Source organism: Misgurnus anguillicaudatus, chromosome 19 (assembly GCF_027580225.2).
Source record: "Misgurnus anguillicaudatus chromosome 19, ASM2758022v2, whole genome shotgun sequence".
NCBI lineage: Eukaryota > Metazoa > Chordata > Actinopteri > Cypriniformes > Cobitidae > Misgurnus > Misgurnus anguillicaudatus.
In genome coordinates this window covers 13,482,550-13,503,196 of record NC_073355.2, presented here as the reverse complement: position 1 = coordinate 13,503,196, position 20,647 = coordinate 13,482,550, and the positions used below count along the sequence as shown (strand labels likewise).

General features: G+C 35.2%; 2 protein-coding genes across 6 annotated transcripts in view; one reads left to right on the top strand and one right to left on the bottom strand.

Moving 5' to 3' along the window:
* The first annotated feature begins 2,533 nt into the window (after positions 1–2,533).
* On the top strand, positions 2,534–9,106 carry lpar2a (lysophosphatidic acid receptor 2a). Of its 2 annotated transcripts, none has more exons than XM_055188308.2 (3): positions 2,534–2,718; positions 3,179–4,034; positions 8,682–9,106. In XM_055188308.2, exons 2-3 carry the CDS (start codon positions 3,293–3,295, stop codon positions 9,014–9,016), a joined length of 1,077 nt encoding a protein of 358 aa, XP_055044283.1. In that variant the 5' UTR covers positions 2,534–2,718; positions 3,179–3,292; the 3' UTR covers positions 9,017–9,106. The 2 variants fall into 2 exon arrangements, with proteins under 2 accessions (XP_055044283.1, XP_055044274.1); XM_055188299.2 differs by having other exon boundaries at positions 3,114–4,034.
* Positions 9,107–12,002: 2,896 nt separating this feature from the next.
* pbx4 (pre-B-cell leukemia transcription factor 4) overlaps positions 12,003–20,647 on the bottom strand; it is a 53,664-nt gene continuing 45,019 nt past the window's right edge. For all 4 annotated transcript variants that reach the window (XM_055188287.2, XM_055188261.2, XM_055188269.2 and 1 more), the window contains 2 exons: positions 17,822–17,908; positions 12,003–14,582 (listed from right to left, as the gene is read on the bottom strand). In XM_055188287.2, the coding sequence (XP_055044262.1) occupies positions 17,865–17,908 (44 nt within the window). In that variant the 3' untranslated portion in view covers positions 12,003–14,582; positions 17,822–17,864. The remainder of the gene's footprint in view (positions 14,583–17,821; positions 17,909–20,647) is intronic.

Sequence of the window (20,647 nt, the reverse complement as noted above, 5' to 3'; positions counted from 1 at the left end):
CATCTTTGTGAATAGGGCTTTCTTGTCCAGCCAACAAAAAAAAAGGAAAAAATTATATATATTTTATATTATATGAGAGTAAAAGAAAGTTTTAAAAATCCATAAACGGAGCTTCTTCAAAAATATAATGTAATGTAAATGTTAATCCCGACATGAAGAAAATCCTATATAGCATACACAATATTGTTTGTGCGATATAATGTGCTTAACTAGTAAAATGTCACACAATAATGTTTTTGAAGCTTACTATAGTAAGTATATACTATAGTACATACTACGGTAACAGTTTATAAAATAGTTAGTTCAATATGGTTACACAGACTAATATGCTACCGATGTATACTACCGATCCCATATGGCAAAATATATATTTTAAATATAATTTTAAATGTATTTCAAAATATACAAAAGTACTGAAATATATTTTAAAACATATATGAAATAGGTCTATACTTTAAAAATACATATACTTTAAATTGACATTTATATTCATGTCACATTGTAAGAAAAACTTTCTATGTTACAAACCTGTAAACGAAAAGATTAAAGAGCACCAATTATCCGATTCACGATTTTACATTTCCTTCAGTGTGTAAGTGTGTATAAGTACATGTTAATGATATGCATAAGGTACAAACCCCAAAGTAAACGATGATGCGAGTTATCGTCTCCAACGTAAATTTCTTGGTCAACAACAAACACATGGATTGAAGGCAACAGTTCCTGGGATTGGTGATGTGGACATGACCGACAGTATCATACTTCCTCCCACTTGGACTCACAGCCTGTAAATTAACTCTTGTTAGCAACCGAATCTTTCAAACATGGTAAGGAGCGTCACACTTCCTGTTGACGTCAGAGATATTCAGACCAATCATAATGTACAGATTAGTTGGCCAATCAGGGCCACAGAGCTTATCAAATGCATGCGTTTCAGGAAGAGAGTGAAATCTGGAGCTACAAAAATATACAGTATGTGGAAAATAATATGTTTTTTAACCATAAACCACGCGAACACATTGTATTATACCAAATATACAAAATAACGTTTTTTAGCAATGAAATAGGTGATCTCAAAAATTTAATATATTTTCAACTGCAAAAATATACTTATAATTTTATATTTTATATACATTTTATACAAACTTATATTTTGGCAAGGAAAAATATATTTTGTGCTGTATGGGTTGTAAAATTAGAAATGTATTTGTTGCCCCTGAAATACATTTTGATTAGTGCTGGCATAGATTAATCTAGATTAATTTTATACAAAATAAAAGTAATTTTTCACATAATATATGAGTTTGTGCTGATTATATATATTTTAACACAAACACATACATACATATATATATACATACATACATACATATACATACATACATACATATACATACATACATACATACATACATATATATATATATATATATATATATATATATATATATATATATATATATATATATATATATATATATATATATATATATATACATATATACATATATACATATATATATATATATATATATATATATATATATATATATATATATATATATATATATATATATATATATATATATATATATATATATATATATAGTTGCCAGATACATACATACATATATATATATATGTATGTATGTATGTATGTATGTATGTATGTATGTATGTATGTGTATATATATACACACACACACACACATATATATATATATATATATATATATATATATATATATATATATATATATATATATATATATATATATATATATATATATATATACATTTAAGAAATGTTTTATTTATATGTAGTTTTCTTTTTATATAATATATAGAATATATAAAAATATAAATAAATATATATATACACATGTAAATAAATACATGAATGTGTGTGTATTTAAATATACATAATAATTACACAAATAATTACACGCAGCACAAACTCATATGTTATGCAAAAAATACTTTTATTTTGTATGAGATTAATCTAGATTAATCTATGCCCAGCACTAATTTTGATATGTTAATATATGAAGGTTAAAACTAAATATATTTTCATATTCAAAAATATATTTAATTAAGATTTACCTTATACAAAATGTATTTAATATATATTTAAAATATATTTTTGGCCAAAAAAATGGGATGGACCCTTACAAAAACATGCTTTTTTGTAGTAACCATGTTTTTAGGTGTATTGTTATATGGCTTTAGTACATAGAGACCAGTAAAACAACAACAAAATTCCCATTAAATCCAAAGAATTTCTGTTATTGTTTCTATTGTTTGTTTGTTGTTTTGGTAAACTAAATGTTTTAAACTGTAGTAAAACTATGGTTAAATGTTCGTGATGAAAACATGAAAATGTTGAGGCACTTTCGTTATTATTTACTTTCGTTTTACAATCTAAATCACAGATTATGAGAAATCAAAACATCTAAACCTGTTACCATCATTCAAACGTGATATCAGCACACCTCTACCGCGCGATGATTGGCCCGCTCATCCTCTGCTTTCAGCCAATCAGCTTCAGGGAGGCGGGAGCAGCGATCACAGAACTCTCGAACTCTCACACTTCAAGTCAAGAATCGATCCGTAAACTCCGCCAGATGAGCATTTCCGGCAAACTACTGCGTGCCAAAACAACCCCACATACTCAACTCCCAGTTTGTTTTCTTTGCTTGCTTTCAACGCCACGCATCGGTGAGTGCTTTTGATTCTGACGTTCTTACTTAAGTGTCGTTTCAGAAGAAAGTTAATAATGCCGCTTTTCTGACAAACTTCGAGTCTAACTTTGCTCTAGAGAATAAAGTGATCCGGATTGTTGAATTTGCACTTCATTTAGCCTACTACATGCAACAAGTTTCATTTCCCTGTCTGCTGAGAGCACTTTCCTCTATTTGCGGGACGACTATAAATAGAGATTTTTTTAATCACTAACCTTACCTAATTTTTATATTATTAACTACCTTTTACATTTTCTTTAATCTACTTATGATGTATGTTTAGGGAGAACATGTTTTTCTAGTACCATATCATCATGTTCCCATCATGTTAAAGATTAACTTCTTCACTTATCTTATTTCTTCTTGTTTAAGACTGGAGAGCCAAAAGGGACACGCCTCGAGAGCATTAACATTTCTACATTGTTTGATATGTACAGGCACCATTTCAAATGGAGGCTGCTCGCATCAGAAATACAACATCAGGAAAAACTGGCCTAACTGGCAACAACTAACTTAAACATTTCATCTGATCCACACAAACCCCTCCTATAATGTTATATAATAATTCCTGCGAGGCGTACAATGAGCCGGTCTCCTTCTTTTACAATAAAATTGGGAAGCCCATTACCACAAACTGGCGTCCACAAGACTTCGTGGTGGTCGGACTTGGTGTCCCGATTTGTATCTTAATTGTTCTGGCTAACATGTTGGTTATAGCCGCCATCATCATCAACCGGCATTTCCACTATCCCATCTATTACTTACTGGGAAACATGGCGGCCGCTGACCTCTTCGCAGGCATCTCTTACATGTACCTCGTGTTTCACACCGGGCCGTGGACCATCAATCTGACGGTGAACGAGTGGTTCATCCGTGGAGCTTTGATTAACATGAGCCTGACCGCCTCGGTGGTCAACCTCCTGGCCGTGGCCGTGGAGCGCCACCAGACCATCTTTACCATGCAGCTCCACAGCACCATGACCAAGTGGCGTGTGGTGATGCTGATCGTGATCATCTGGTTGATGGCCATCATCATAGGCCTGGTGCCCACTATGGGCTGGAACTGCGTTTGCGATCTGACCACCTGCTGCACCGTTGCGCCCCTGTACTCTCGCAGCTTCCTGGTGTCCTGGGCCGTGCTCAACCTGGTGGCCTTCTTCATCATGGTGGCCGTGTACACTCGCATCTTCATCTACGTGCGCCGCAAGAGCCAAATGATGTCACCTCATACCGATCAGCCTGTGCACAATCAGACTGTTATCAGCCTTATGAAGACCATGTCCATGATTTTGGGTAAGACCTTGACGTGTTATGGAGACGTTTTGTTTTGTTTGCTGCTCTGTTCTTGTGTTTTCATTTCATTTTCTTATTTTTACTGTGCGCTTAAAGTCCCCATGAAATACATTTTTTCTCTTTTGTATAAATGTGTTAGACTTAAAGAATAAATATATGATCTGACAAAATTCTTATACAGAAGTTATAAACATTCAAACCTACAGTTTGGCACGTGTGCTAAAAAAGTCTAAAATTTTGATGACATCACCCTGCACTTCAACTTCTCATCAAATGTATTGTCCAATCAAATGCTCTTTAGATGCTAAATCGTGCCGCCCTCGTTTTGTTACAGTACGTCTTTGCTGAACTGTGCCATAAATGAAACGCTATTGGTTATTTTAATAAAGGGGGAGGGTCTTCTCGATTCCACTGTTTAATAATAGGCTTGTTTGAGATGCCTTAAATTTAGACGAGAGCAAGCGGCTACAGCGCAGATAGGAATGACAAAAGAGCATTAAAGTCGACCACTTCATCAATCTCGCAGTCTAGTTGACCACAAACATCATAAAAGGCAGAGATTAGAGATCGAGTATTTGATCGCGGACGAAATAGATGCAACCGAAATACCAATAAATGCATTTACATGAAGATGTTTATAAGGAGAATCAATAAAGGTGAACTATTCATTGCTAAAAAAGGCTACTTAGGCCCCGTTACACGTACATGGTTATTTAGAAAAACTTCGACATTTCCCTTCGTTTACACGCAAACGGAGAACTCGCCTCTGAAACCGATTCTTTCTAAAAAAAATCTACGGCTGGAGTGGAGATTTTGAAAATCTTCGGTTGCTGTGTTGCATGTAAACAGACAAACGGATGTTTTGGCAGCCAACGTCACACTATGCGTCAGAGCTCGCACCTACGTTAAAAGTGCGACCTTCAAAAGAGGAACAGGAAGTGATTCGTTGCTGTTTTCTGGATTTTGATTGGCTTACGTGGGCTTGACCTTCTTGTTACACCATATATACACGGGTACGTGTCAATGAACACTTGACATGTGTGACTGACATGTGTGCACAAATGGTTGAAATGTCCGTTTATGAAAATAGCCGCCCACGTGTAAACGTAGTCATAGTAAATGTTGGGATGTATAAAACTAAGTCTAGTTGTTGTAATGTTGTGTGAAATAAAAACAGCTCACAGTACAAATAATTCCACAGCAATACAAAAGTTTAAAGGTGCAGTGTGTGCATTTTAGCGACATCTAGTGGTGAGGTTGCGAATTGCAACCAACGGCTCAGTCCACTGCCCAACACTCACTTTTGAAATGCATGAAGCTACGATAGCCATCACCGGACAAACATTTCATCATCGGAGACAACTTAGTTAAAAAGTTTGTCCGTTAAGGGCTTCTGTAGAAACGTGGCGGCACAAAATGGCGACTTCCATGTAAGGGGACCCTTAGTGTATGTAGATAAAAATGTCTCATTTTAAGGTTGTAAAAACATAACGGTTAATTTTAAAAGGTTTTTATACACCACTGATAATATAGTTTTGTATATTATTTTGCATTTCTTTCAAGAGATCCTTCTAAAAATTACACACTGCACCTTTTAAAGAAATCTATTAAAAATATAAATGTCAATGATAAGTTGAAAAAATATAAAAACTACTATAGGTAGGGGAGTTTTAGAATTAAGAAGTTATCAGCTGACGTCCCTGGGCCAATGAGCATTAAATGGATGGTTCACCCAAAAATGAAAATAATGTCATTAGTGGCTCACCCTCATGTCGTTCCAAACTCGTAAGACCTTTTATGTTTTATGTAAGATGTTTTATATTTAGTCTGAGAGCTTGTTGACCCTTCATTGAAAATCTATGTACGCTATACTGTCCATGTCCAGAAAGGTAATAAAAACATCATCAAAGTAGTCTATGTGACATCAGTGGGTCAGTTAGAATTTGTTAAAGCATCGAAAATACATTTTGGTACAAAAATAACAAAAATTACGACTATTCAGCATTGTCTTCTCTTCAGCGTCTGTTTTGAATCGCATGCGCGAGACTTAAAGGGACAATCCACTTTTTTTGAAAATATTCGCATTTTCCAGCACCCCTAGAGTTAAACATTTGATTTTTACCGTTTTGGAATTCATTCAGCTGATCTCCGAGTCTGGCGCTACCACTTTTGGCGTGGCTTGGCACAGTCCATTGAGTCTGATTGGACCATTGACATCGCACTCAAGAAATAACCAAAGCATTTCGATATTTTTTCCTATTTTAAACTTGACTCTTCTGTAGTTACAACATGTACTGAGACCGACAGAAAATTTAAAGTTGCGATTTTCTAGGCAGATATGGCTAGGACTATACTCTTAAATTGGCGTAATGACAATAGCAATGACGCGGATGACGTGTTATCGGGTGCGCCCCAGCTGATTTTTTTTTTTGTGCGCCTGGGCTTTATTTACAGTCTGAGGGAGACGCACGCTGTAAGTTTGAAAAAAAAACGTGTCTGATGATAACACGTCATCTGCACATAACACTGCAGTCACGTGACTTTAGTCTCGCGCATGCGTTTCACAACAGACGCGGAAGAGAAGACAATGCTGAATAAAGTTGTAATTTTTGTTATTTTTGGACCAAAATGTATTTTCGATGCCTCAACACATTCTAACTGACCCACTGATGTCACATGGACTACTTTGATTGTGTTTATTACCTTTCTGGACATGGACAGTAATACTGTACATAGATTTCAAAGAAGGGTCTCGAACTAAATCTAAAACATCTTAAACTGTGTTCTGAAGATGAACGGAGGTCTTACGAGTCTGGAATGACATGAGGGTGAGTCATTAATGACATTATTTTCATTTTTGGGTGAACTATCCCTTTAAACAATGCTTTTCCAATCTGCGCCCGACTGCAGAATCCAAAATGCAATTATCCATCATCAAAATATTTTCTTTTGCGTTCAACAGAATAAATAAACTCATACTGGTTTAAAACAACATTAGAGTCATTTTTAAGTACAGTTAAGCTCACCAAACCAGTTTGAGCCATGCTTGATCTAACACCTTATCTTATGTCTTGTGCCTCAAGTCAAAAGCAGTTATTTATTTACCCTGAGGTTTAAGGTTTAAGTATATAGCTTTGTGTTATCTTCAAATCATGAAAAACAAAGCAAACATCAGTTGCAACAAAACTGTAAAATGTTTAGTGCTACTGTCAGTGTTTGTGTAAAATCAAAACTATGTAAATTATACGTGTAATTGACACCAACTGGAGAGACGGCTATAGTTACGCTTAAACTATGCATCTTTACATTTAGTGTGCATAGTTGTTTGTAACACTATTCCATATTGTGTAAAGGTGTAGAATTTAACTTGAAGGATTAGTCCATTTTCTTAAAAGAAAAATCCAGATAATTTACTCACCACCATGTCATCAAAAATGTCTTTCTTTGTTCAGTCCAGAGGAGGTTGTGTTTTTTGAGGAAAACATTGCAGGATTTTTCTCATTTTAATGGACTTTGATGGAGCCCAACATTTAATACTTAACACTTAGCAGTTTTTTTTAGCGGAGTTTCAAAGGACTATAAACAATCCCAAACGAGGCATAAGGGTCTTATCTAGCAAAACGTTTGTCATTTTTGACAATAAAAATGACAAATATACACTTTTAATGCACAACTTCTCGTCTAGATCCTGTCGTGATGCGCTAGCGTGACCCCACGCAATACGTCATGACGTCAAGAGGTCACAGAGGACGAACGCGAAACTCCGCCCCAGTGTTTACAAGTGTGTTGAAAGAGGACCGTTCCTACGTTGTTGTATGTCAACTGATACTAATTAATGTCTTTGTGTCAGTTTATTGTTTAAAATGGTACGCAAATGTGCGTTTTATATATGTAGCACGTGACCTCCCTACGTCACTACGCATTTACGTTAGGTTGCGCTGGACCGGACCTAGACGAAAAGTTGTGGTTTAAAAGAGCATATTTTTTATTTTTCTTGTCAAAAATGACAATCGTTTTGCTAGATAAGACCCTTATGCCTCGTTTGGGATCGTTTAAAGTCCTTTGAAACTCCGTTTAAAAAAAACTGTTAAGTGTTGAGTTAAGTATTAAATGTTGGGCTCTATTAAAGTCCATTAAAATCAGAAAAATCCTGCAATGTTTTCCTCAAAAAACATAATTTCTTCTCGACTTAACAAAGAAAGACATCAACATTTCGGATGACATGGTGGTGAGTAAATTATCTGAAGTCATTTTATAATGTTTTTTTGTTTTCTACATAAAATCATCCTACATAACGTAAAGATCATTGTGTGAAAATATAACTTTGATAACTGTAATATTGACCGAGTAAGATTAAAATGAATAATTGAAATCAAACGTGGATGCTCCAAAATCTCATAATTAGATGAAGACTTTAGCCTAAATTTCACAGACAGGGTCACATATGTTACATTATTGTTGTTTTGCACAACACTGTGTTTTACAAAACTTTGCTTGTAAAGCAGATTATAAAGTTAAGCCTATTTTTAACACATTACTGTACTGTGTTAGAAAAACAATGCTTTGCATGTCTCTGTGGTTTGTGCAATGCAAACAAGTCTTGCACTGAACGGCTCTCGTAAAACGTGTTTTTTTGCTTCTCTTTAGGGGCCTTTGTGATCTGTTGGACGCCCGGTTTGGTGATTTTGTTACTGGATGGTCTAAATTGTACTAAATGCGAGGTACTTAAATATGAAAAGTACTGCCTGGTTTTTGCGGAGTGCAACTCTTTGGTGAACCCCATCATCTATTCGTTTCGGGACAAGGACATGAGGACCACCTACAAACGCATTCTCTGCTTCCCTTGGAGAGGAATGCCCCAGCGTGAGAGGCCTTCAAGCATCCGCTTTGAGTCTGTAAAAACAGGGGCACCCCCTGAGAAAAACGGCAATAACTCTCCGTGTTCGGAACTTGTTACTTCACAAACCCTATTTTCTCAATAGGGAGAGCATTTCTGTGTAAATACCTTACTTTGTATCTGATCGGTTCAATGATCACAGCATGTACAAAGAGTAAATACTTCATTTTTGATAGCTTGTTTGTTGCATGTTTTTGTCTTTGTTTGACAATAGGCCCATTAAGAGGTCTTTTGTGTCTGTTAGTTACTGGGCACTGGCTATTTCGGTGCATACAGGAAGTCTTTGTTTCTCCAAAGCCCAAGCTTTCGTGACAAAAACTGACCATGTTGAACCAATTTATTTAGTTGTGAGTAAGAGGGCGAGAATAATGTGCAAATTTAAGGGGATAGTTTACTCATCCTCAAGTTGTAACAGATTAACACAGAGGAAGATATTTGAAGAATGTTATTAACAAAGAAGGTCTGGGGCACCATTGACTTCCAAAGTAGGAAGAAATAATACTGTGGAAGTGAATGGTGCCCCTGATCGGTTTGTTTATAAACATTGTTTAAAACAGCTTCCTCTGTGTTCATCTGAACAAAGTAATGTTTACAATTTTTAATTTTTGCGTGAACTATCCCTTCAAAATAGTTTTAAACAATATAGTTTATGCTAACCCTGAACCGATACTTTGTGCATGTTACTTTGTCAAGATCAAAACATTAGGGATGAAAAACATTACAACCTTATTACTATGCTGAGTAGAAGTTTTAAAATATTTTAAGTTAGCCATCAATTGGTTGTGCAGTGGCCATTTAAAGGGATAGTTCACCCAAAAATGAAAATTCTGTCATTTCCTCACCCTTAAGTTGTATCAGACCTGTATTTATTACTTTGTTCAGCTGAACACAGAGGAAGATATTTGAAGGATGTTTTTAACAGAGTAGGTCTGGGGCACCATTGACTTCCATAGTAGGAAAAAATTATTCTATGGAAGTGAATGGTGCCCCTGATTGGTTTGGTTATAAACATTCTTTACAATATTTTCCTCGGTGTTAGGCAGAACAAAGTTATTCATAAAATGTAAAATGTTTGCGTTAACTATCCCTTTAAAATAGTTTTAAACAATATAGTTAAACTAACCGATTCTTTGTGCATTTTACTTTGTCAAGGTCAAAAACATTAGTGATGAAAAACGTTACAGCCTTATTACTATGCTAACATGAGAAGTTTTAAAATATTTTACGTTAGCCATCTATTGGTTGTGCAGTGGCCATGAATGTTAATTTAAAGGTTTAGTTCACCCAAAAATTATAATTCTGCCATTATTTACTCACCATTGAGTTGTACCAGACCTGTGTAAATGCCTTTGTTCAGCTGAACACAGAGGAAAGTATTTGAAGGATGTTTTTAGCAAAGAAGGTCTGGGGCACCATTGACTTCCATAGTAGGAAAAAATTATATTATGGAAGTGAATGGTGCCCCTGATCTGTTTGTTTATGAACATTGTTTAAAACATCTTCCTTTTTGTTCTGCAGAATCAAGTAAATTATACAATTTTAAATTTTTGCGTGAACTATACCTCTAAAATAGTTTTTAAACAATATCGTTTACGCTAACCCTGAACCGATCCTTTATGCATTTTACTTTGTCAAGATAAAAAAGGTTACAGACTTATTACTATGCTAATATGAGTAAAAGTTTTAAAATATTTATAAGTTAGGCATCTATTGGTTGTGCAGTGGCCATGAAAGTTAATTTAAAGGGATAGTTCACCAAAAATTATAATTCTGTCATCATTCACTCACCCTTAAGTTGTAACAGACCTGTATAAATGACTTTGTTCAGCTGAACACAGAGGAAGATATTTGAAGAATGTTTTCAACAAAGAAGGTCTGGGGCACCATTGACTTCCATAGTAGGAAAAATAATAGTATGGAAGTGAATAGTGCCCCTGATCTGTTTGTTTATAAACATTGTTTAAAACATCTTCCTTTGTGTTCTGCAGAATGAAGTAAATTATACAATTTCATATTTTTGCATGAACTATCCCTTTAAAATATTTTTAAACAATATAGTTTACGCTAATCCTGAACCGATCTTTTGTGCATTTTACTTTGTCAAGTTCAAAAACATTAGTGATGAAAAACATTACAACCTTATTACTATGCTAATATGAGAAGTTTTAAAATATTTTACATTAGCCGTCTATTGGTTGTGCAGTGGCCATGAATGTTAATTTAAAGTGATAGTTCACCCAAAAAAATTATAATTCTGTCACCGTTCACTCACCCAAAATTGTTACAAACCTGTAAAAATATCTTTGCTTTGCTAAAAATATTTTAAACAATGTTTGTAACCAAATCGTTTTGGGGCACCATAGTATTTTTCTTTCCTACTATAGAAGTCATTGGTGCTCCTGTTTCCTGCTTGATTACAAATATTCCCTTTGAGTAAAACAGATATTTGTATAGTTTGTAACAATTTGAGGGTGAGTAAATTACAGAGTTTTCATTTAGGGTGAACTATCCCTTTAAATTGCACCCCATGTTGAGAAATGTGCTATTTTTTTAAATGATCAGATGGGTCAGGAGAGGATAACACCATTTGTAGTCGCTTTTATCCAAAACAACTTGATTTTTTAACAGTAAGTGTGATCCTGGGATCGAACCCATGACACAATGCTCTACCAAGTAAACTATACTACAGGAAAACACTGAATAAGAAAACATAAGTATAGCTCAAAAATCTTTTAAATAGAAAGGCCATCCCAATATTTGTTGTATTGTATGTAGTTCAGCGCTGTGTTCCTAATTTTACTTCTTGCAGGACTTTTTTCATTTTAACAGACCAAATGGTTACAAAGCACACAGTCAATTTAAGACGAGAAGAAAAAGGTCTGATATATTATGATGCTCATATTATAATCCTTATGCTGCATAAATATTCAGGCTGGGTGCGACAATTGGCTAGTTTAGCGAGTCCTCAAAGGCAGACTCATTCGTAACGGCTGTAATGAGATCATTTTACACTTAGTAACATGCAAACAGCCGCTTAATGAACGCGAGGAAAGAAAGAAAAAACGACAGGCTCAAAAGCACACTAGATTATTTTATTAGTTTTTGTTTTTCTAATAAGGAACACTACAATTTTCTCATATTTCTTTTTTTCTCTCTCACTAGAACAGTTCTAAAGTTGAGGTATAAAAGGAGTTTATACAGACTACCAAGTCTGAAAATGGTGGGGTTTATATACAAATGAAATGGAGAGAGGAGAGGTAGAGAATAGGGAGAGAATGGTAAATACAGAAGGAAGCGTGTACTACAATTCTAGTAAAATAATCATAAAAATCGATAAAAATAAATCACTGATATCATTTGATTTAGTGCTGTGGAATCCACCCAATAACTCCAGGAACTTTAAATAGCCAAACGCACAAATCTGACTGCTGTGAAGTCTATAAGTATAATCCGATATGTAGTGTTTGATATCTTTACTGCATATATACGATGCATCCAAATAGTAATAGTGCGAATTTTCACAGCACCGTAAACAAACGTTACCAGTTCGACACACACGAAATAAACGAATAACACTCTGAGACTCGTAAAATAAAATGTAAGGCTAAAATGAATATTATTACAAAGACTAACAAATAATATTACTCTTCCTCGTGAGTAAATCCAACACCCCAGCGATAAAAAACAAAACAATATATATAAAGAAAAACAAAGAGAAAATACACTGAAACATTCCACAATCTGTACAGTGACATCCATAGATGACTGATAGAAAAACAAAACAAAGACATTTTGGTGTAGTAATAGCATTAGTTGGAGATATCCATATGAAATGTTTATAACTAACAGTAATCTATAGAGGACACGATGATGATGATGATGATGAATACCTTGAAAAGCTCCTCAGAGTTTGTTTTTCTGTGTACATATAAACAAAACCCCAATTTACGTTTCAACGTCATTTAGTCCTTTGTTTAATATATAGAATTTCCATTCATATATCAAAACGTCCTTCCGCTTTTACGACTAAAGGTACAATTGGGAAAAAAGTAATCGTCGCAGGAAACAAACGCATAAAAACAAGTCCCGAATACAAATAACTTGTTCGACTTAAAACTAAATAGAAATTTATTCAAATGTTCCTCAGTATTAGCGTCAGTCCGTCTGTTTCAAATCCCAAAACGTCCAGTGCTCATTTTTGGTTCGATTTGAAAGGAGAAAAGCCCTTGGCTACCGATTACGCAAAAAACGAAGAGTTCCTTTTGTTTAGTGAAATTGTAGGCAACGAAAAAGACAGCATGCTTTTACCAAGGAACAGGTGCTTTCAATTGCACGTACAATACAATCAGTTTAAAAGCACAGCAAAAGTGTGTCACGAGACAACCCAACCCTTTAAAAACAGACACCCATACACACACAACATAGTAACATGTGGACAAATAAAAAAAAAAAACTATTTTCTGTGTAACATCATCATCATATACGCGATAATACGATGGTAGCCTCCTTAAAAATATCCGAGCGTTGCGTAAAAACGACAAATTTCCGTCCACGGATATCTTAGAGAAACGCCAGGCCTGAGCGCTGGATCGGGCAGTATGCATTGTGGGTATATTTTTATTCACATAGTTGTTCGTTTATTTATTTGGTCTGTTACTTACACCCTCTCTCTCTCTTTAATAGTAATTTGTTTGGAAAATAAAAAAAATGGAACGGCTAAAACATGTCAACACCCCTACATGCATGGAAGACAGTGGAATATCATTTTTCTTTCCCTTTAAAAATATTTCTAATAACCCATCCGAATACTCCACCTATCTGTCCCATTTCCTAACGCTCGACTTGAGCTCTTAAGTCTTTTGGCTGGTGCATTCTTCGCAGAACAAAATACAAATAGCTAAACTAAAAAAAAAAGGTCATTTTTCCATCCACTTTTTCGCACCAAACTCGACTAATGGAACGGTTAAACGTCCGTCGTACCTTTTCACAGATTCAACCGTCAGGTGAAAGTGTTACTGACAGGATTTGTGCTTAACACAATGTCGAACAATGACGGACGGCTTCCTCCGTGAGAGCGAATGCTTGCAGAAGCACGACAAAGTCATTAACGCATCGCTTTCCTTACTGAAAGGGGAATGAAGAAGAGAGAAGCGTATTAAAAATGCAAACGAATAGATCTGCGCGGCAGTTGTCTGAGGTTGTTCATCGTCGAGAGGAAGGTGTGACAACCGTTGACAGCACTTTGGTACAAGCAAAGAGGGAGGAGGTGTGTAATCTTCAGGACAGGTCAGAACAGGAAAGTTACGGTCCAGCCTGCAGACGAGGACGTGTCTTACATTCCACGGCCTTTTTGCGAAAGGTACGCGTGCATCCATCCAAACAGTCCGGTTCGGTGCGAGAACCCTGGAGGAGCACCGTGGAGAAATCGGAACGGAGGACTATGGAAGACCTTTGACATCTGCCAGTTTGAAGGACGCAGGAAAGGGGGCGGGGCTGAGTCTGGATTATGGGATGCTCTGTCTGTCAGTAAATGTATGCGGGGTAGCGTGAGAGCTGCATTAGCTGGAGGTGTCTGAATGGATGCTGCCAGGTGGTCCTGGTGGAGAAGTGATGGAGGACGGGTTGGTGTTGTCTTGCCAGCTGTTGTTAGCCTGTGGAGAGAGTAAAATAGTGACGGTATGAGAAACTTGGGAACATGAATAAAGGCTTTTTAACTAGCATTTTTTTTAAAATTGCCAGCGGCAGCATTTTTCATGATCTTCACAAGTTTAACCCTCAAACGCTCCTCGTTTTCTGTTTACACTTCTGGCACTTGGGGTCTATATGACCTCAAAATTGAAAGCATAACTGTAAGAAAAATATACATTTCCAATAATACAAATAATATATAATTTTTTTGTTTACTTCTCTTCCATACAATAAAGCTGTGTTTTGAGAGATTTGAAGTACTTTTTTACACGTTTACCACTCAATTCCTCAACTACACCATCGGCTTGCCTGAAAAAATTTGAATTTTTATGAAAATTCACATAAATTCTGATCTAAATTTGATTTAAATTGTTTTTAGATATTAATATAATTGTTAGGTGTTGAATTCAGACATCGGTTTTTAGAAAAAAACATAAAAGAAATACTGTTTAGGAATTAAATCATTTCGACCAGCAGATGCCCATAGAGACCCATTCATTTTACTGGATATGGACAACTGCTTACATCACTACTTTAGTGATACATTTTGTGAATTTATGTTTATATAAACATTAGAAAGCACATTAAAAATAGTGTGTATGTGTGTGTGTGTGTGTGTGTGTGTCTGTGTTTGTATGTGTTTGTGTGAACATGTGTTTTTTGCATTGCATTTGTGCACAAGAAATATGGGCCTCATTTATAAAGCATGCGTACGCACAGATTTGATCGTAAAGTGTGCAGACGTACGCACTTTTGCTTGTCCGAGTGCTGCAGGTTTTTGGAAAATAAGCCATTTTTGCTGTTTGAAATTGGGTTTAAACATTGACAAGAGCTCTTTTATATGTCTGACATTAATTACGCATTGTTTAAAGGCGGAGATCTGAAACTGCTCGGCTGCGCGCTCAAGTTCATTTGCAATTTATAGATTTGAAAGGGGTACGCTCGTTTTCTGCGCGTACGTTCGGTTTATGAATCACACGCACGCATTTTTGTTAAATGATTGTAAGATCAAATGTAGGATGGTTTTTACGCAGCATTTTATAAATGAGGCCCCAGGCCTTCATTTTTGTGTCAAAATGTTTAGATTTATGCTGGATTTATTGATATTTATTTTTTGATAAATGGAAAAAAGTAAAATATTTTGCATTTCCCATTCATTTTCATTTGGGGTCATATTGACCCCAAGGGACAGATAAATAAATTTTTTTTACATACCTTTAGAACAACTGAATCAAGCCCAGTTTTTTGTGTATGTAAAGATAGATTATTTAGTAAAAGTCACAAAGTTTTATCTCTCTGAGCTGAAGGGAACCTTTTTTTAACTAATGAAATGTCGTTTGGGGTCATATAGACCCCAAGGACCGTTTGAGGGTTAATGCCTTCCAGAAAATGTTCTTCTTTAAATATATAAACATAAACAAATATCAAATAAAAAACAGACCCTCAGCTTTAAAAAAATATTTCATCCTACCCTTCATTACTTCTCTTTCTTTGACCTCTCAAATATGGGTAGGTTTCTTCAAAAACATAAAATTTTGAGCAAGGAATTTTTTGTGAAGGACTTTTGTTAGAGATCAGATTCAGAGCGATCTTTAAAACATACATGGACATGCAGCTGCTTGCCCTAGGGCGATACTTCCGGGTTTTAGAAGTTGCGGAAAGCCGGAAATACTCGTCATTGGCAGGGACGCGTTTTCTCTTAATTGACGTGATAACTCGTCAATGGCGGCGAAAGAGTTAATGCAAATTAAAAACACAAACAAATCTTGCAGCGAAACACAAATATGGTATTTTACACATGTGCAGACACGGTCTTACAAAAAATGATTTTCAAGAAAAAAAATTCTTAGTATTTTTGTCTTGTTTTCAGTAAAAATTAGGGCCGGGACTTTAACGCGTTAATTAAGATTAATTTATTACACAAAAAATAACGCGTTAAATGTTTTTAACGCATTTTAATCACACTTATTTTTGCACGGAACATTTCTTATTGGATGAGTTTCGGCAGACCGAATATACTGGAGCACCAACTAGCGTTCATCATGACTTCAGACAACAACAAACCACAGTGAACATGAACGAAGAAGCTGATGAGATCGCTTTGGTTGGCCCGTGGATGGGATTTTTTTTTTAATAAAAAACGAACGGATGGAAGCGTTGATAAGAGAATGGTTGTGTGTAAGCTATGCAACAAGGAATTTCGGATATCACCGCAGCACATCGAGCCTCAAGTATCATCTCAATGCAAAACATATAGCAGCTAGCGTGGACGTTAGCCCGACTCCGAGTACAACGACTTGGTTGAACAAAAATAAACAATATAAGCAATATAGTATTCAGTCATTATTCATTGTATACTAAAAATCCATGTGAAAAAATAACTCCTCAATGTTCTCAGGTCAAATATTTGATGTGATTAAAATGTGATTAATTTCGATTAATTAATTACAAAGCCTCTAATTAATTAGATTAATTTTTTTAATCGAGTCCCGGCCCTAGTAAAAATATGTAAAAATTCTTAAATTAAGATGCTTTTTCTTGATGAGCAAAACGACCCAAATAAATAAGTCTAGTTTTTAGAGCAAAAATATCAAATTTAAGTGATTTTGAGCATAAAACAAACTAAAAAATCTGTCAATGGGGTAAGCAAAAAATCTTTAACATTTTTCTTAAACACTACATTCAAGAAAAATTCAAGAACAATTTGCTTACCCCATTGTTTGTTTTATGCACAAAATCACTTAAATTTGATATTTTTGGTCTAAAAACTAGACTTATTTTCTTGGGTCGTTTTGCTCATCAAGAAAAGGCATCTTAATTTAAGAATTTTTAAATATTTTTACTGATATTTTTAATTTCTTGAAAATTATTTTTTGCAGTGTAGTCAGTTTGTTCGTTATATTACATAGAATGATTTTATGTAGAAAACAGGAAATCACAAAAATTACTTTAGCTGGGTTTTCACAGACTGACACATAAATGTTAATAATAAATTAAGTGCAATCCTATTATGATTCAGAATCAAACCCGACAGAACTCAAAATTCACAGCTTCAATGCATGCATGCATGATCGTTGGAAACTGTCACCCAAACCTCGGCTTTTGTGTAGGTGCAGAGACCACTCGTAAGGACCAAACATGCTGCCTGCAAGAGTTTCCGGTTTGAAAAAAAATCTCAACGTTTTTAACTTTCAGTACTTACGTCTAGACGGTGTGGGGTGTAAAGGGGACTTCCTGCCAGATCTTCATAGCCTGCCATCAGGTGTGTAGCACGGTGCAGGATATCCACCTATGGCACACATAACACATGACCCTTTATTTAGCAACATAACCTTAAGTCTTTAAATACGTACATTTAATGACACGCTCTATATATAGGTTGTAAAAAACACTTTTATCAAGGAGTTCATCTGTGGGTTATCTGCCACAGATCCTGGGGCAAGATCAGACACATTTTTTTCTACAATGTTTAACACTAAATCCATCTAAGGCTGTGTTTACCCGAGGGATGCACTGAATACGAAAATAGCGAAAAAACATTTTCTGAAAAAGTGAAATACCGAATAATGATGTTAATAATGACGCAATCAAATTGCGCTTTATCTCATGTCATAGATGAGAAAAGGAAACGACGAAGAGTGGCAGTATTGTGTAACAAAAAAAATGACAAAACATGCTTATTAAAGAAAGAAATACAACGTTTATTAGAAAAACATTTTGTTAAGCAATTTTCTCTCTGTCATGGTCTTGTCAATCATTGCGCTGTATCACTTTCCTCACCACTGCAGGTTGCGTTGGTTTGAGCAAGCAGACGGACGTCCGTTGCACAAAGCGTCGAAAAACTCTGTTGCAAGTTTTTTAAGGCGAAGTTTTGCACTTTTAGACAAAATAATGTTTTACTTTAATGTGGCCGATGGTAAACTGAACAGGTTTAACTAGTGAGATAGCTATCCGTTCACAGAAACAAAATGAAGTGACCAGGTGTACAAATTATAAGGCCTATAATGTATGTTGGAATGTTCAAATTTTTATTTTTATTTTTAAATAAAAATAGGACATTCTGAAAACTTAATTTATGCAAATGGTGCAAAAATTGGCAAAATAATTAGGAAAATAATAATAAAACAGGTTCAGTTGTTTGGTATTCAGCTAAATGATTCATTCAGTTTTGGCTTCGGCCAAGATTTCTCCTTTCGGTGCATCCATAAACCTAAGTTTACGTGGCAAGTCTTAATTTTGACACGTTTTTGTTTGATATTTACATTTAATTAAGTTAACTAAACTTTACGTTAGTTTCCCGTACAGGGATTAGCTTAAGCCTGGACTAGAGCTTAGTTTAATTAGGAAATATAACTAGTTTAAACAAACATGCCTTGCTAAAAACATTACTTGTGTGCATTTTCAGGCAAAACAAACAGCACTGATGTATTTTAAGATATGCCAGTTCAAGTTGTTTTCAGTTTGGACAGCTCTTATATTTATTTTAGTCTAGGACTAGTCTAATCCCCTTTCCGGGAAACCGCCCCTAAATGCATATACATTAATACCTGTGAGACATTTCATTTCTTGTTAATGAAAATTGGTCAAAACCGGTTTGTGTTGTGCTATCATCAGTATCTGGTGCATGTAAACTGATACACAAATCACTGTCTAGACAGTCACAAAGTGAAGTTGAACAATACTGAACACATTGAACACATTGCCAGACTAAGGAGGATATGACGATATGTGTTTACTATAAAGCGGCTTGGCAATGATGCAAAATTGTGAAACGCTCTATAGAAAGCCATTTGAATTGAATTAAAGGTGTTATTGTATTACTGACATTATTTCAGCACAATAAACCCATTTATTAATAGATATCTGTAACCCATATCATTTGAATGCCAATGGTGAAGATTCATAAAAATCTTAATAAAGAATTACAAAGAGACATTTACAAACAAAAAATCTATTTAATTTACTGTATCTTAAATAAGTAGTGTACTTTTTGTAATCTTTTAATAACTGTAAAATTTTATATATTTTAAACTGTATCAACAGTCTGAACTTTAAATAGAGTATTTATCTCTATAATAAAATACTGTTTAAAAAAAACAAACAGTAAAAGCTGCACTGTGTTTCTGGACTGTATGGGGTCGTTGACATTTTGCATCTGAAACTACTCATCTCACCACAACACGGGCTCCTAAATACGTTTTCAATTCGCATGCATTTATTTTTAGTTGCAAATGCGAGTGAAATGCTTGCACTGCTTGAGCCGTGCACATGAGTGACAAGTAATGGTTTTAAAGCAGATCTTGTCACAACAACCAGTAAATAGGTCAATTGAATATGAGAACAGATATCAGATCACTCTTTAGATACTTCATTTAAGAAGCCTTGTGTAAATAAAGAAACAAACACTCTATGATCAAATATATCAAAAAAATATTTCACTGAATTTCGACTGACAGGTAAGTGGCTATTTATGTCGTCTAAGATGTATTAAGACGGATTAGCATTTACACTACAAACGTAGTGTTCACTTGCTTTTTCGACACGTAATGAATGCGACTTGAGTGGCTTTAATTAGGGGTGCACCGATATATCGGCCGATGCTGCTTGCTATGCTTCTCAATAAATTACGGTGAAATGCCCCTACATCCAAAAGCCAGAGGGCGCTCTTGTGCAGAAACTCAATATGCGAGGCAGACGAAGAACCATATACACGCAGCTATGACACGCAGCTCCAGGAAATGGATTAAAGGATATATTTATATTGCTGTTCTTTAAACCTTTTCAGGTATTTACATGATAATAAAAAATATAATGATTATGTTTGACAAGTGTTGCTTTTTAATGCATGTTTATATACGACTCAAACTAACAGTAATTTCGGATCGATAAGGACTTATGCTGCATTTACACCAGCCGCGGTAGAGGCGTCAAGCGCAAGTGATTTCAATGTAAAGTCAATGTGAAGACGCGTTGACGCGCGTCTGGAGGTCTCGTGGTGCGAATGAGGGTTTAGTGCGGCGCTGTAGAC

What these genes read in the sequence shown, in the direction of transcription:
- lpar2a (XM_055188308.2), top strand. Translation starts at nt 3,293, where the DNA reads ATGTTATATAATAATTCCTGCGAGGCGTACAATGAGCCGGTCTCCTTC. An exon ending in GACCATGTCCATGATTTTGG is followed by an intron (nt 4,035 to 8,681) that starts GTAAGACCTTGA and finishes GCTTCTCTTTAG; the next exon opens with GGGCCTTTGTGATCTGTTGG.